This window comes from Corvus kubaryi, unplaced genomic scaffold, assembly GCF_017639235.1.
Source record: "Corvus kubaryi isolate FWS band 111438036 unplaced genomic scaffold, C.kubaryi_AGA036_p1.0 66, whole genome shotgun sequence".
In the NCBI taxonomy this organism is placed as follows: domain Eukaryota; kingdom Metazoa; phylum Chordata; class Aves; order Passeriformes; family Corvidae; genus Corvus; species Corvus kubaryi.
In genome coordinates, this window is record NW_024582054.1 from 30848933 (window position 1) to 30861999 (window position 13067).

At 39.8% G+C, this 13067-nt stretch overlaps 1 protein-coding gene across 3 annotated transcripts in view; it reads right to left on the reverse strand.

Annotated features, from left to right (window-relative positions):
• The window catches only part of SLC38A6 (solute carrier family 38 member 6), a 38174-nt gene extending 25131 nt beyond the window's left edge, over positions 1 to 13043 (reverse strand). Inside the window, exons 1-5 of one of the 3 annotated variants that reach the window (XM_042047662.1) lie at positions 12849 to 13043; positions 12190 to 12311; positions 11413 to 11486; positions 7293 to 7345; positions 4347 to 4386 (exon numbers count right to left, since the gene is read on the reverse strand). In XM_042047662.1, the coding sequence (XP_041903596.1) occupies positions 4347 to 4386; positions 7293 to 7345; positions 11413 to 11486; positions 12190 to 12311; positions 12849 to 13007 (448 nt within the window). In that variant the 5' untranslated portion in view covers positions 13008 to 13043. Of the gene's footprint in view, positions 1 to 4346; positions 4387 to 7292; positions 7346 to 11412; positions 11487 to 11847; positions 11904 to 12189; positions 12312 to 12515; positions 12582 to 12848 lie in introns of those variants that run through there. The other 2 variants (XM_042047663.1, XM_042047664.1) reach the window with 2 other exon arrangements.
• Between the last annotated feature and the right edge of the window lie 24 nt (positions 13044 to 13067).

Consider the following 13067-nt stretch of genomic DNA (forward strand, 5'->3'; position numbering starts at 1 on the left):
GAAAAACAAAGGGGAGGGGACTGGAGGTTCCCGAGGCGCCGGGCTGCCGGCAGCTCTCCCGGGAAAGCGGCCCAGGGTGTGCGGGGCCGGGCCAGGCCAGCAGAGGGTGGTGCTGCTTTTTTTAAATATCTGCTTTTCACAGTGGCTACGCCTCTCGATTGACTTCGGGAAGCTTGAAAAAATACGAACCAAGAGACTGTAAATGCATATTTAGGGTGTCTCACACTCACAGCAGGGTCTCTGTGTATTGTCACCTTGACTGTATTAACAGGCCATAAAATTACAGAGCAGCATCACCCATTGGAACGAATCCTGTCACTTCCAGTCACTGCCTGCAACATTCAGGCAGTGCCGAGGACAAAACAGCACTCCAGGGATACGGAAGGAGCTTTTTTCCTCATTACTTGTTCTTACAAAGAAGAAAAACTTGTACCTTTGAGGACATGCTAACTGCAGAATATAGAAACAAAAAAACTAAAAGCATCAGTTATAGAAATTACACTGAATTAAAGGGTATTTATATGAGAAAACAAATAGTTCTTTGTAAAATTAAGATAGCTGTCTGGAAAGCTGAGTTCCAACGAATGGCTGCAATGGCCACCTGGGTACAAGCCAAGGCAGGTTATCTGAAGAAACTGAAAAAAAAAAAAAGTATTGCAAAAATGCCTCACAGAGACCACCTAAGCTACATGGTGGTACCGCAGGTTCCACTGCAGCACTTAAGCCCACTGCTAACAAATTTTAAATAATTCAACTCCTCAGCAGCTTGGACTGATGTTTGTGTGTGTCACAGGCACCAGCCCCTCTGGGCTCAGCCGTATCTCAGGCAGCAGTGACCTTCAGCTGATGGCAGCCCCAGCCCTGGGAAGCATGCTGGAAAGCTCCGCATGCTTCCTGCTAGACCTCAGCGCTGGGGATTTGTTAGTGTTGGCAACGGGCTGAGAGCTGCTCTTGTGCAATACTTTATTGTGTTCGTCTCCATTTTTCCACTAGCCTTGCTAAAAAGCAGCCCTTCTCTAACTTTATTACGCATGCTTTAGGAGTCCTAAAGATTTTCTCTTGGGCACACAGCTGCAGGCTGTCCTTTTCAGTCACATCCACAGAGGGGACAATTCTAGAAGGAGAAATTGCTGTACTCCTTCCTTCCTTCTTCCTCCCCTGCTTCAGAAAGCACCTAGGAAGCTCACAAAACTTCCCTGGCAGGGGAGGGAGATGGGCTGTGGGATTCCCAGCCACAGATTGGGCCTGCTGTGCCTCATCCATCACTTCCTAGAAGCACAACACTATTAAACAATAGCAGGGACTCCATCCAACTGCAGTTGCTCCTGGGAAGGATGACATGAGGAGCCAGCAGAGCCATGGAACTCAGCATTGCCGATAGCAGCCTCCCTCTCTCCCTGTGTGCCTCCAGGCCTACAACTCCCCAGGGACCCTCTCCCTTCTTTGAGGGCACCTGACAATCTGGAACCCTTCAAGATCCTCTTCTGCACAGTAGGTGAGAAATGGACATCGGGAAGATCACTCCAGGGAAAGATGTGGGTGACAGGAAAGGGCTGGGAGGAGCAGATGAAGAAACTTCAGCAGCCTGGCAGTGCAATTTGACAGTTCCCTTCTTCATCACGTGCACTTTGCACCCACACACACCAACCAGCCCTTTCAGGAACAAGGCAGCTCACGTGAAACTAAGCACTGTTTTTTTACATTTAAAGGGCTGCTGGACTGGGTCAAAATACTGAGAAAGGGAATGTAAAAAGTAATAGCACTGGCCATCCCACTCCACCCTTGATTTTCCTACATTAACAAGTACCTATATTGCAAGAACAAGAATATACTGATTATAAGGAAGGCAAGGCAAATGTTCTCCAAGTTTAGTCACTCTAAGCTCTAGATATTCTATAAAGTCTTTTGAACTATGGTATGAAAATGACTTTAATTTACATTTGGATATTGAAAAGTTAACTCATTATCCTGGTGCATCCTTAGTTAATCTCGTTACTTTAAAGGATTTTGGTATTTATGTTACTTGGATTAATTCAATGCTTTCCAAGGGACGACTAAAAATCTGCAGGAAAAGTTGAACGCTCATGTTAGAGATGCATGTTAAAATTACAATGTACTTGAAATCAATTTTTTTTAGCCTTTTAATTTCCAAATTTGACCAATCAGTGCTTTCCTGCAGCTGTACAAAAATGTTTTGGCTTTTTTTTCCCCGCGGGTATCTTGGTAATAGAAAAAGTCAATTCCCCTGTCTACACAAATCCCTAAGTGTATGCAATTAGAACGTCAAATTCAAATTTGCACATTAAGCTTTCTTTTAAAAAAAACCAAAGATGACAAATTGGAAAGCATAACTATTAAAATGATTACTAAAACACTCTCTCCACCACAAATTAATGTAAATTACTTCAGCACTTAAGACTATTTTTAGAAGGGATCAGAGCAAACTTTAAAAAAAGCCCAGACTAGATGCAGATAGTGACAATAACCCTGTTATAAAGTTGCTTAATCGCAAGCCATCTTTCATTATCTCATGCTCTCTAATCAGTTCTGAAATAAAATACTGTATGATGCAACGTGCCCAGGTCTGATGATGGAAGAGGTAACAGAAAACAATTTTATTTTTAGCCTTACTCTGAAATCAAAGATGTTGACAGAGTCTGGATGTCTGCCCAACAGGCACCGTGTTACTGGTTCCTTCAGCCAGACAGAAAAACAAAAAGAAGGGAACATTACAAACCAGCACGACAGGCAGAGCCCAGGTTTTACACTTAATCCCAGCATGGATCTCATTCAGGACAAACTACACTCCACAGTTTCACCACTCCCATTTAAAACCTGCAGAAGGACCAGAAAGACAAGAAAAATTCTTTTCTTTCCATGCAGTTCTTTAAGAGTCAAGGCTGTGTGAAAAGTGAAGAGAACTCTTCATCTCTTTTTTTTTTTAAGAGCCTGTCAGCCTGCAGTACAGTCACGTTCAGTGCTGCTTCCTGACATGGGGCTGACTTGGACTGCAGCATCCAGCATGCACCACTCTGGGGCTCTAGAGTTACTGAGCTGAATTTTATTAAGAATGGCCCAGAAAAGGTTATGAACTGTGATGAGGAAGAAATGAGAGTCAGATTTCCTTTGACAACAGAGTCTTTTACATGATCCCAGAATCTCCGCAACCTGCTCTGTGTATCCCTCCTTCTCTTGTACTGTTTATTTAGAGGTCCACTCAAACGGAAAAGGAAATTAAAAGATTTGTCCATTGCTACAGAACATCCTCTAAAACCTGTATGAATAAATAGTCCTTCATCTTGGAATTGCTATGGTCACTCCTGCCTAAAATTAATGCTTGGATTTTTATAGCCACCTCAATTGGGCAGCTTTTATTATATTGGAACTTTTAGTATAAGAAAATATTCCAAGTTTACCATGAAAGCACAGTTACTTGGTCTAGTTCTAGGTGTCTACACAGGGACAAAAAAGAGCAATCATTGAACTGTCTGGACTTGGCAGGTAATCTTAAAGGAAAGAAGAACAGCACTGGAGCTGTTTCCTTCTGTTGATGTATGTGAACATGGGTATCGTTCTTGGTGGTAGGGGACAGATGAGGGAGCTTTCAGATAATTCCCTCATTTAAAAGAAAGCATCCAAAACATCTACGACAAAAGAAAAATTATAATTGTTCTATTAGACTTAAAATTGTTCTGTCTACTTTCAAACAAATAATTTCTAAATACTTAGTGACTGTGAGCATACCTGAGTAAGAGTTTTAAGGACACAGACAGGGAGTGTTATTTTATTTTGCCATGCACCAAGGAAGACAAAATATGAACAGTGTAAGTGGATAGCTCATATGATGTAAGTCAGGAAGATAAACAACTCCCCCAAAAAAACAAGTTATTGAGCTAACAAAAAGAAAGCTCCCATTAATGCAGAACATATGAAACATCACGGCTAAGTAAACATTCACTTGCTACACAAATCACTAAAATGCATAAGCAGGTTCCAACAGCAAAACCCAAAACACATGATCTGATAAAATGCAGCTACCAGATACAAATGTACAGAACAGCAGAGAGGAGATGCTGCTTCCTGAGCCCCTTCCAACGAGCAGTGCAGCTCTAATGGATGTGCTCCACATCCTGGGATGCAGCAACAGGCAGACAACCCAGCCCCCAGAATTCCGCCATCTATCCCACAACTACAGCCCTTCTGCTTAGCATGATCACAAAAGCCTTTCCCTTGAGTTTTCTGTTCTTTTAATCAGTTTCTTAAAAATACTTTAATTATTGCCTTTGGTGTTAGTGGAGCTTTGAAGCCTGTCACACAGTTAATATTGAGCATATGAAGTCTCTTACCTCCAATATTCTGGATAATTATTGTAGTTGCAACAAGGACCTATAAAAAATAGACTTCTTTAGAAAGGGTAAGGATAACTAAAATCATATGTCTATAGCAGGCATAAACCACATGTGTATCATCTTAAACACACCAGGTGTAGCAGTGATAACTAGCCCTGAAAGGAAGAGGATCTTCTCCTTATGAGGAGTTTAACACATGGAAACCAGCACAATCTAAAATTAATATGGGAGAAAAAATTCTGCCTGAAAATATCACATTTTTATTCTGAGACAAAGCAAGAGTAATTATACCATGAAATTTGTTCTGCAGAAGATAAGGTTTTTAAATCACTAAAAACATAAGTGCATTCTAACTGGTATCAGGTGAGTACAAATGAAAATGGTAATTTACCTCTGAAAAGACAGACAGCAGTGATTTGTAAAAGCTCAAGTGTACTTCCTTACTCTTGAATATCTTTAACTGTCAGGAGTGTCATTGTTTTTTTAAACTTGCAAACCAGATAGACTTTTCTTTAGCACTTGTGATTATTCATACTGGACTGATACGGAAGCAAAAGTGATCACAGGCTATTAAAATACTTGTGTAAATCAAAAAAAAAATTTACTTCCAACTGAAAAAAGAAACCGTAAAAGTGGCTATAAAGTTTTTCCAGTGTTTTCTTTTGAGTTCAGTTCTAAAATACCATGATCATCAGGTTCCCTTTTCTTTCTACCCACTGCTCTTCTTGATATAGGACATTCCTAAATGAGTGCTGTCATTAAGTCAACTTGGAAAAAAATTAAGCTACAGTACTGAAAAGAAGTACAAATTTGGTTTTTTGAAAAAAATCACTTCAGATTTTAAATTAATTCAAAGTCAGTTCAATAGTCACCAAGGGAAGGAAATAAAAAAATATGATATCTTGGAATTTGCCAGAGATGGAAACAAATAGTTCCCACCTTTGGAAAGGGAGAATCAGCAATCTTCCAACAGCAGAAAATTTCCATTCTTATAAATCTCAGAAAAATACATTTGAAAGGAAACCACCAGGTTGAGTAATTACTTCAAGAGTAGTTAACCAATAGTTTACTGGCAAACTAAGCTGCCAGTTCAAGCAAAGTTCTCCACAAGCCTGGCTGTATCATCCCCTATGTGTGAGGGAGAAGTACTACTGCAGAGAAAAAGCAAAAACAAAACCAAAATGTCATCTGTGCCTGACTGAAGTGAGAAGTGCTCAGGGACAGATGAGAATTCAGAATGGTTGTGGTGAAGTAGAAAAGCCTAAAAATCAACAAGATCAGTTAAAAGCAAGGCATTCAGGAAGCAGATCTCAAACACATGATTTAAGAGTTACTGGACTGCAAAGAGAAAACAGTCTGAGATAACACAGTCAGAAGCAGCAAAGCCTGCTTTGCAGGCAAGTTTTAAGAAAAGTGTATAAATATCAAAGATGCTTCAAAAGACAAAGACAACTGTTCCAGAAAACATCAGTTCACCAGGAAAGCTTGGTGAGCTTTGATTTTTTTATCGAAAGAACAGCTTCCCAACCTAGAAATATTCCAGTGCTCTCCATGCACACTGAAAATAAAAGGCCAGATAATTTTCAGCACAGATTACTTAAATTGAAAATTATGAAAAAGTACATTAAGAAGAACTGAAAAAAAACAAACCACATTTTGACTACAATGGGAAGCTGTGAAATCTCCTTCACTTAAGCTTTTAAATAACAGATTAGACAAACATCTGCCAAGAATGGTTTATAAATGCTCAGCCCTGCTTCAGGACAAAGGCAGAGTAAGCCACATTTTAGTTTCACCTTAGGCTCTAAATTTCTATTACTTTTTCAAGTAATGGCTTATGGTTAATGTCTACAGAACAGCTCCTGTAAGAAGTAACTGTATCTTATACCTTGTTTTTATCAAGGCTTATTATCTCTTGAGGTCGATCACTTCTTAATTTGATCAGTAAATATTGATCCTCAGACTACACTCATCTGCTTATTAATGCTAATGGAAGCCTTACAAACACCTGATAGCTCAGGTTTAATTCTCAGTGACATTAAGACTTAAGACAACAGTCTCTAGCTTGTTAAGCCAAACTAATTTTTAAAAATTTGCACTGTTTCAGCAAAATATTAAAATCACACTTGTGTGTGGTAAAAACCTGCTTTCAATAAGGTGTAACTGGAACACAGAACACAGAATTCACAACATTAAATGTGCAGTATTCACAGACAGTGTTTCAGTATTTCCTGTGCACCCACTATCACTGCATAGCATCACTGTTAGGAAAAAGATTCAGTGCACACTACAAAAAAATCATAGCTAACATTCTGATTACTCTTATACCAGAAATGGTTAGCTTGATAGTGGCTTTTTTTAGTTTCTTTTGTTTGTGGGTTTGGTTTTTTGCGTTTTTTTTTAATCATGAGATAAAAAAAGTAAGAAACATTCAAGTGAAGAGCTTTTATTAAACAAAAGGAAATAAATAACATGCATTAAATGTACTCTTAATTGTTCCTATTGTGGAAATGACATGAAAAGCCATCCCTTATCTTAGATCCCTATTAAATGCTGACAATGTAACACCAAATCAATCCCTTACCTGTCTCTTAACATTTTTACAACAGAGGTAGGACTGTATCAAATCTGAGCCTTGAGCCAACCTGACAACAATGCCAGTGAGCAGATTTGTGCAGGCAACTTAACATGAACACTCTGACAGGAAAGCAGCACAAAATCTTGCATTTAAGGAGTACCAATTTAACTGAAGTTGGACTTCCACAGAGCAGACACACGAACTGAAACCAAGTGAAAAGCTTCAGGATGTAACAGATCTTTCAGCATACTAGAGTGTCAGTAGTTTCAGTACTTATTTCGCTTATGTCTCTTTAATATGCAAAGAACATCTGCATATCAAAAGTATGAGACCAAGAAAAAAACCAGGTAAAAATGAATACTCACCTTTCCAGTTGATCCAAATGCAAACAGGCCAAGGTCTTCATAAGAAGTGACAGCTGTTGGTAAGGGAGGAAAAAAAAAAAAGCTAAAATATCTCTAACTTGAAAAGCTTGAAAGCTCTATTTTTGGGCCTTTCCCCCCTTTTTAAATTAATAAAATTCAGAATTAAAAGAATGTTTCTTAGTATTTTTTAGTTTACAAAATAGCTTTTATATACACCTGTACTCCTGCTACAAAATACAGCTCTATGCTCAAACATTTAGAGACTCTTCAGAAGCTCAATTTAGTATTTGCAGTTGCAATATCTAAAATATAATAGTAATATATTAATGGCAAATCTTCTCCCAAAGATTTTCTTTGTAGGTAAAGAATTATGAGATTAGCATCAACAATTGGATACAAGATATTTCCATATGTTATTCCTTAGAAGAGCAGGTTTTTTAAAATTATGATGACGGAAGGATACATTTTCATCTTTCTACAGATATAAACATCACCATCTTTCCAGCCTTTAAGAACTAGGCCCCATCTATTTTCAAGAAGGTAAACACCTTCTTCGGTTGAAATCTATTATTAAAAAACCCCAAAAGAAAACCCAAAGCGAAACAAAAATCCTGCCCTTACCTGCACCCGACTTATATAATTACATTAAAACAGCCTGTGGTTTCCTGTATAATTTCGCTGGGTTTTAGCTGAAGCTCACTTCTATTATTGCCAGTAACTCCAAACAATCCCTTCTCAGAGAGAAGCAGTCATATTAAAGCCTTTCATTGTTACTCTGTATTTTGTTATTAGAAACTCAAGCAGCATCAAAAAGATGAAAGTTTTCTGAGAAATACCACTCACTTTCTTGGGATATAATAAAACAGCTGTGAATGCCTCAGAGGGTAAAATTAATCTCAAACCCACAGAATTCTATTGTCACGACACTTGGTTTCTCTGCCTTGGTTCTGTTTGGTACAAAACTGCTCCTGTCAGATCTTAATTAAGGGCCCAGCCTTGCAAGTTGAGCTGCTGGGACAGCCCTTCACACCTGAGTGAAGCCCCATTCACTGAAGTAAATGACACAAGACATGGGAGACACAGGCACCTCACAGAGATCAGATGACAGGACTGCAGCCTCAGACTTGCCCAAGCTTAGGAGGTTTTATTTCATTGAAGTTCTGCACACAATCAGATCAGTGCTCCAGAGGGGGGAAAAACAAAACAAAACCAAACAAAAAACCAAACCCAGCAGAACTTCATTAATTTTCTTATCTCATTTTCTCAAGGGCAAAATTTCACATTTTGCTCTACTACTCGTACCAGCACACTATGACAATATAAATGAAATAACAAAATTAAATGAGCCAGAGTCAGTGCTCAGCATAAACCTGGACTATCTCTAACAGACATAATTAAACAAAAAATGTCTTACTAGATTTTACCCTGTATTTTTCTTAATTTCTATTTATAAAGCAGTTGATCACAAGAGAAAAAAAAGTATTTTACAGAGCCATCTTCACTGCCATCAAAAAAACCATCAGTAAAATAGTAAACATATTTAAGAGCAAGTTGTTTTTACCACATGGTAACAAATGTACAGCACACATGTATGCGGAGTTATCAGCAAAGAGAATGAAATTTTCCCCACAATTCCAAAAGAGCAATATGAAACCTTAAAATCATTTCTGTAGTAACTGTGTCTGTAATCAGTTTAGTCCTGTGAACACTGGGAAGCCCTATTACTTGATCACATTGCTTCTGTAATTTCAAGAATATATGGAGCAAAACATTAAGCCAAATTTATATCAAGATAAATAAGTTCTGCCTGATTATCTTAATTTTTATCCTGTTACTAACAGTCCGTGGAAATTACCCCTTTAAGTGTGAAGGGAAATTGGCAAATATAGTACCAGCAATATTTGTGACTAACTCATAATATGAAAAGAAAAAAACAGCCACAGAACTTCAAAGTGCATCCCACTTAAATTCCCAATTCCTCTGCTTTACAGCGGAAGCTTAGCCTTTATCAGCCCAAAACAACACAGGTCATACTGAATTAACACCCGGAGAAACACTGACTAAACTAACACCAGCCCAACACTTGACACTTGGGAATATTGTTTTTGCTAAGCCTTTGGTCTCCACAAATCACTTGATTTTGTCAAAGCCCAGACCAACACAACTGAGTAACTGAAGAAACTTCCTGATTTTTGACTGCAACTAAAATGCCTGTGCTTCATAATCCTGGCCTCTGTTTAAAATGGAATTCGTATTTGAGCTTCCTTTTCGGAAGGTGTTTTATAGGTCAGCTCTTTCCTAAGTAAGAGTTTACAAACACTTTCAACAGCTCCTCTTCACCACCCTTTAAATTTTTCTAGCTCACTTTTAATATAAAAATGGTAAGATTACCTTCCAATTTGTTTTCATGGATTAAGTTTAATACTGTAACACTGTTTACAAATTAATATAATTTTTTTTAAAGAAGTTTAATTACCTACTTTGGAATCAAGCACGTATAGAGATTTTACTTTGTCAAGGTACAACAGGTTGTATTTCCCACTTTTTAAAGACAGTGTTCCAAGGAAAAACTTGGAATGCTATCTAACATTTAATGACTTCAATAGCTGACAGGCATTATAGGAAACATAATCTCAAATAATTCATATTTTTAAAAAAATCAAAACACAAAAGGTCATAAATCCAGCAAACTTATCCAGACATAGTTCTGGTGCAAGTCCTACCTGTCAGCCTTAGGTGATAACTAATTATTAGTTTCAGACAAGAGAAATTCTTCATCCTGTCACTTCAGCTGTCTGCATTTCAAAAATGCTTCCTTGAGGTGGACTGTTGCCTTTGGACAAGAACTGAGGAGTTAAAGCCTTTTTGCGTATCAGGCCTCTGAGTTTGTAACATCCAAACTCTTCTTACCTCAATAAACTTAAATCCTTAGTTCTACCCCTCATCACAATTCTTTGGCAAGAATCTCTTTAATAATTTTTACTAGACAACAGCTTAATACCACTTAGTGCCCATAAAATACAGAACTTTTCAGCCTGAAGTAAGAAGTTTAAAAGGCCATTAAAATTACCTCAAGTCTCCCATTTTTTTTGCTTCTCATGTATCTCTCTAGCTACGTGTTTCAGGTTCTGATTCCTTTCTAATAACAAGCACGCTAAAAGGAGAAAAAAATTACCAAAGACTTAATCCCAAATCATCAAGCACCAACCATAAAAGTAACCCTACCTCTGAGGGGTGTTTTTTAAGAAGGTATGAAGAAGATCACTCAACAGGTGGGGACAGGAGCAGCAGATCTAAGAAGAATCAGGAAGCAACCATCTGAGAGACCAAAGGCAGCTAAAGAAAACAAAGCCAAGGAGGAAAGAAGCAGAAGCTTTCTCCCACCACCTTTGAAAAGAGAGGAAAACAGATGAGAGGGAAACAATAAGCAGGGAGACTTGCTGCTGTAACATGATCTTTGTGTAGGAGAAGTCAAGGAACGACTCAGTTGTTTCAGTAACAATTAAAAGAAGCAGGAATTAAAACCTGAGCAGATTTGACTGCAGGTATTAGAAGGTACAGCTTGAACTGACTCAAAGCAGTGCAGTTTCCAAGAACTGCAACATGACTTCTCATTCAGCATCAAAAAAGCTCTATAAGCTGCATCTATAAAGCACCACAAGAATAATAATAATCCAATATGATTAAAAAACCTGAAAGCTATCCATTTCAAACCATGGAAAAAAATATATGTACTACTACTAGGAGAATGAAAGGCTGCTATTTTATTGCTCTTAAGCATTCACTGAAAGCAAAAGCACACACTGAAGTAGTGAGGTTCAGGCAGCACTAAAATAGTTTTGCTGCAGAAATACAGGATCTCTCTGGAAAGAGAAGAGAGGTATTTGGGGAAAAAAAATTTTTAAATCTGGAAACCAGTCAGTTTGGCATTAGCTTTGCATAAAAAGTCTCAAAATCCTGTTTCTAAATGGCAGATATTAATTGTAAAAAACATTAAACATTTCAAGGTCAGTGAATCAGACACCACTGTTAACTGCAGTCTTTATACTGGGTCATGTCTCTCTGATAAAGCTGAGGAAATATTTCAGAGCTCACTGTTAGATAAATTGTTTTCACTTACCAGTCTGAGTGCACATACTGAGCAGAAGAAACACAGAGTAAGAAGCAAGGCTGGCAACAATCAGCAGCAAGATACTAAAAACCACAAAATATTCACAATTAAAGCACTTTTACAGTACAATGCACTTTCAAGCTTTAGGAATGCTACCTTTGCAAGAACTAAGCTAGCAGATTTCCTCATTTTATGGCTTGTCTCTGCTGACTGTGGTTCACGTGGCCTCTGATCTTCCCAATACTTGCCAAGTTGCCCTGACATATAGATTACAAAATGGACATAACCATAGGAGTTTGTGTCCACATATACGCAAACACACATCTTCCACTGAAGTGAAAACAATGCTGAGGAAATGGTCAAAGGGACAATTCCAGTGACTTTGGCCCCATTATCCACAGATTAGCATTTGCAACAAGCAAAAGTGCAAACAAAAGGACAAACCGGTGTACAGTTTTCAGCCATGTATCCATCCTATTCCACAAGGCCCATTCCTGGAACTAAAGGAGATAACAGTTTTGAAAGGAAAATACCAATCTATCAGAAGTAATGGCCAAGAAATTGCCACCCTGTGGCAATTTAATGCAACATCTGGGCAGGATTTATGTTAGGTCAGATCTGCATGACTAAATCAAAAAGGGGAAGATCTTAATCAACAATTCTGAAAAGCACAAGCTATTTATTTCTTCCTCAGATTTGCACAGGAGTCTTAGTAATCAAGTTTTGCCCCATTTACAACTGCAAGCCGACTTTAAAAATGAGTACATGTAAAAACTGAAAACTTACCTAAACCCCATGATCCCTGTGTTGGCCATGGCATAGGATAAGCCAAGTATCCCACTGCCCATGATTGCATTCATTAAGTTAAACACTGAGAAAGCAAAGGAAGAACCACGACTTGAAGAACTCTGTAAAAAGGACAGAAAAAAAAAAAAGTACAATCAGTGGAAGAGGTGTTTTGATCTTTCCTAGAATGATATTCAAGGGAGGGGCAACAGACAACTTTTCCTCCTTTAATCTAAAATCTCGTTTCTCATTCTAAAACCACGCAAACCCTTGTGCACACACAACAGCGCGATGCCGCCCCGCAAGCATCTCAAGACGCCCACAACCTTTGAGCACAGTGAAAGCAGAGCGCCAAACGAGCACAGCAAGATTTACGGCTCGGAGCAGGCTCTCCCTGCGTGCTCGCAACAGGGCGAGGGCACATGGCAGCGCTTCCAAGCGCTCAGCAAGCACAGAATCGAAGGCACCAGGAGCACCGCTGGGACCAGAGGCTCACTCGCCCCCCTCCAGGTGACTCCCCCCGCCCCGGCGCTGTCAGCCCGGAGCCGCCCCCCACAGTCCGGTCCCGCCCGACCTTTGAGCCTGCGCTCCCCGAGCTTCTCCCAGCACCCAGCGCAGCCCCCTCAGGGCGCTCCCTCCCCCCCGCCCCTCACACGCACGCTGCCCAGCGGCGGCGGCAGCAGCGGGGTGGTTTCCCCGTCGTCGTCGTCCTCCTCCTCCTCCTCGTCCTCCTCCCGCCGCTCGCGGGCGGATAGGTAGCAGCCGCGGGTGGGAAGGGGCCGGACCCGGCCGGACCCCCAAGGCGGCGCCGCCGCCATCGCCCCCGCGCCCGCCGAGCGCCTCTGAGGGGAGCGCCGGGGGCGGGGCCCAGCGGGAGA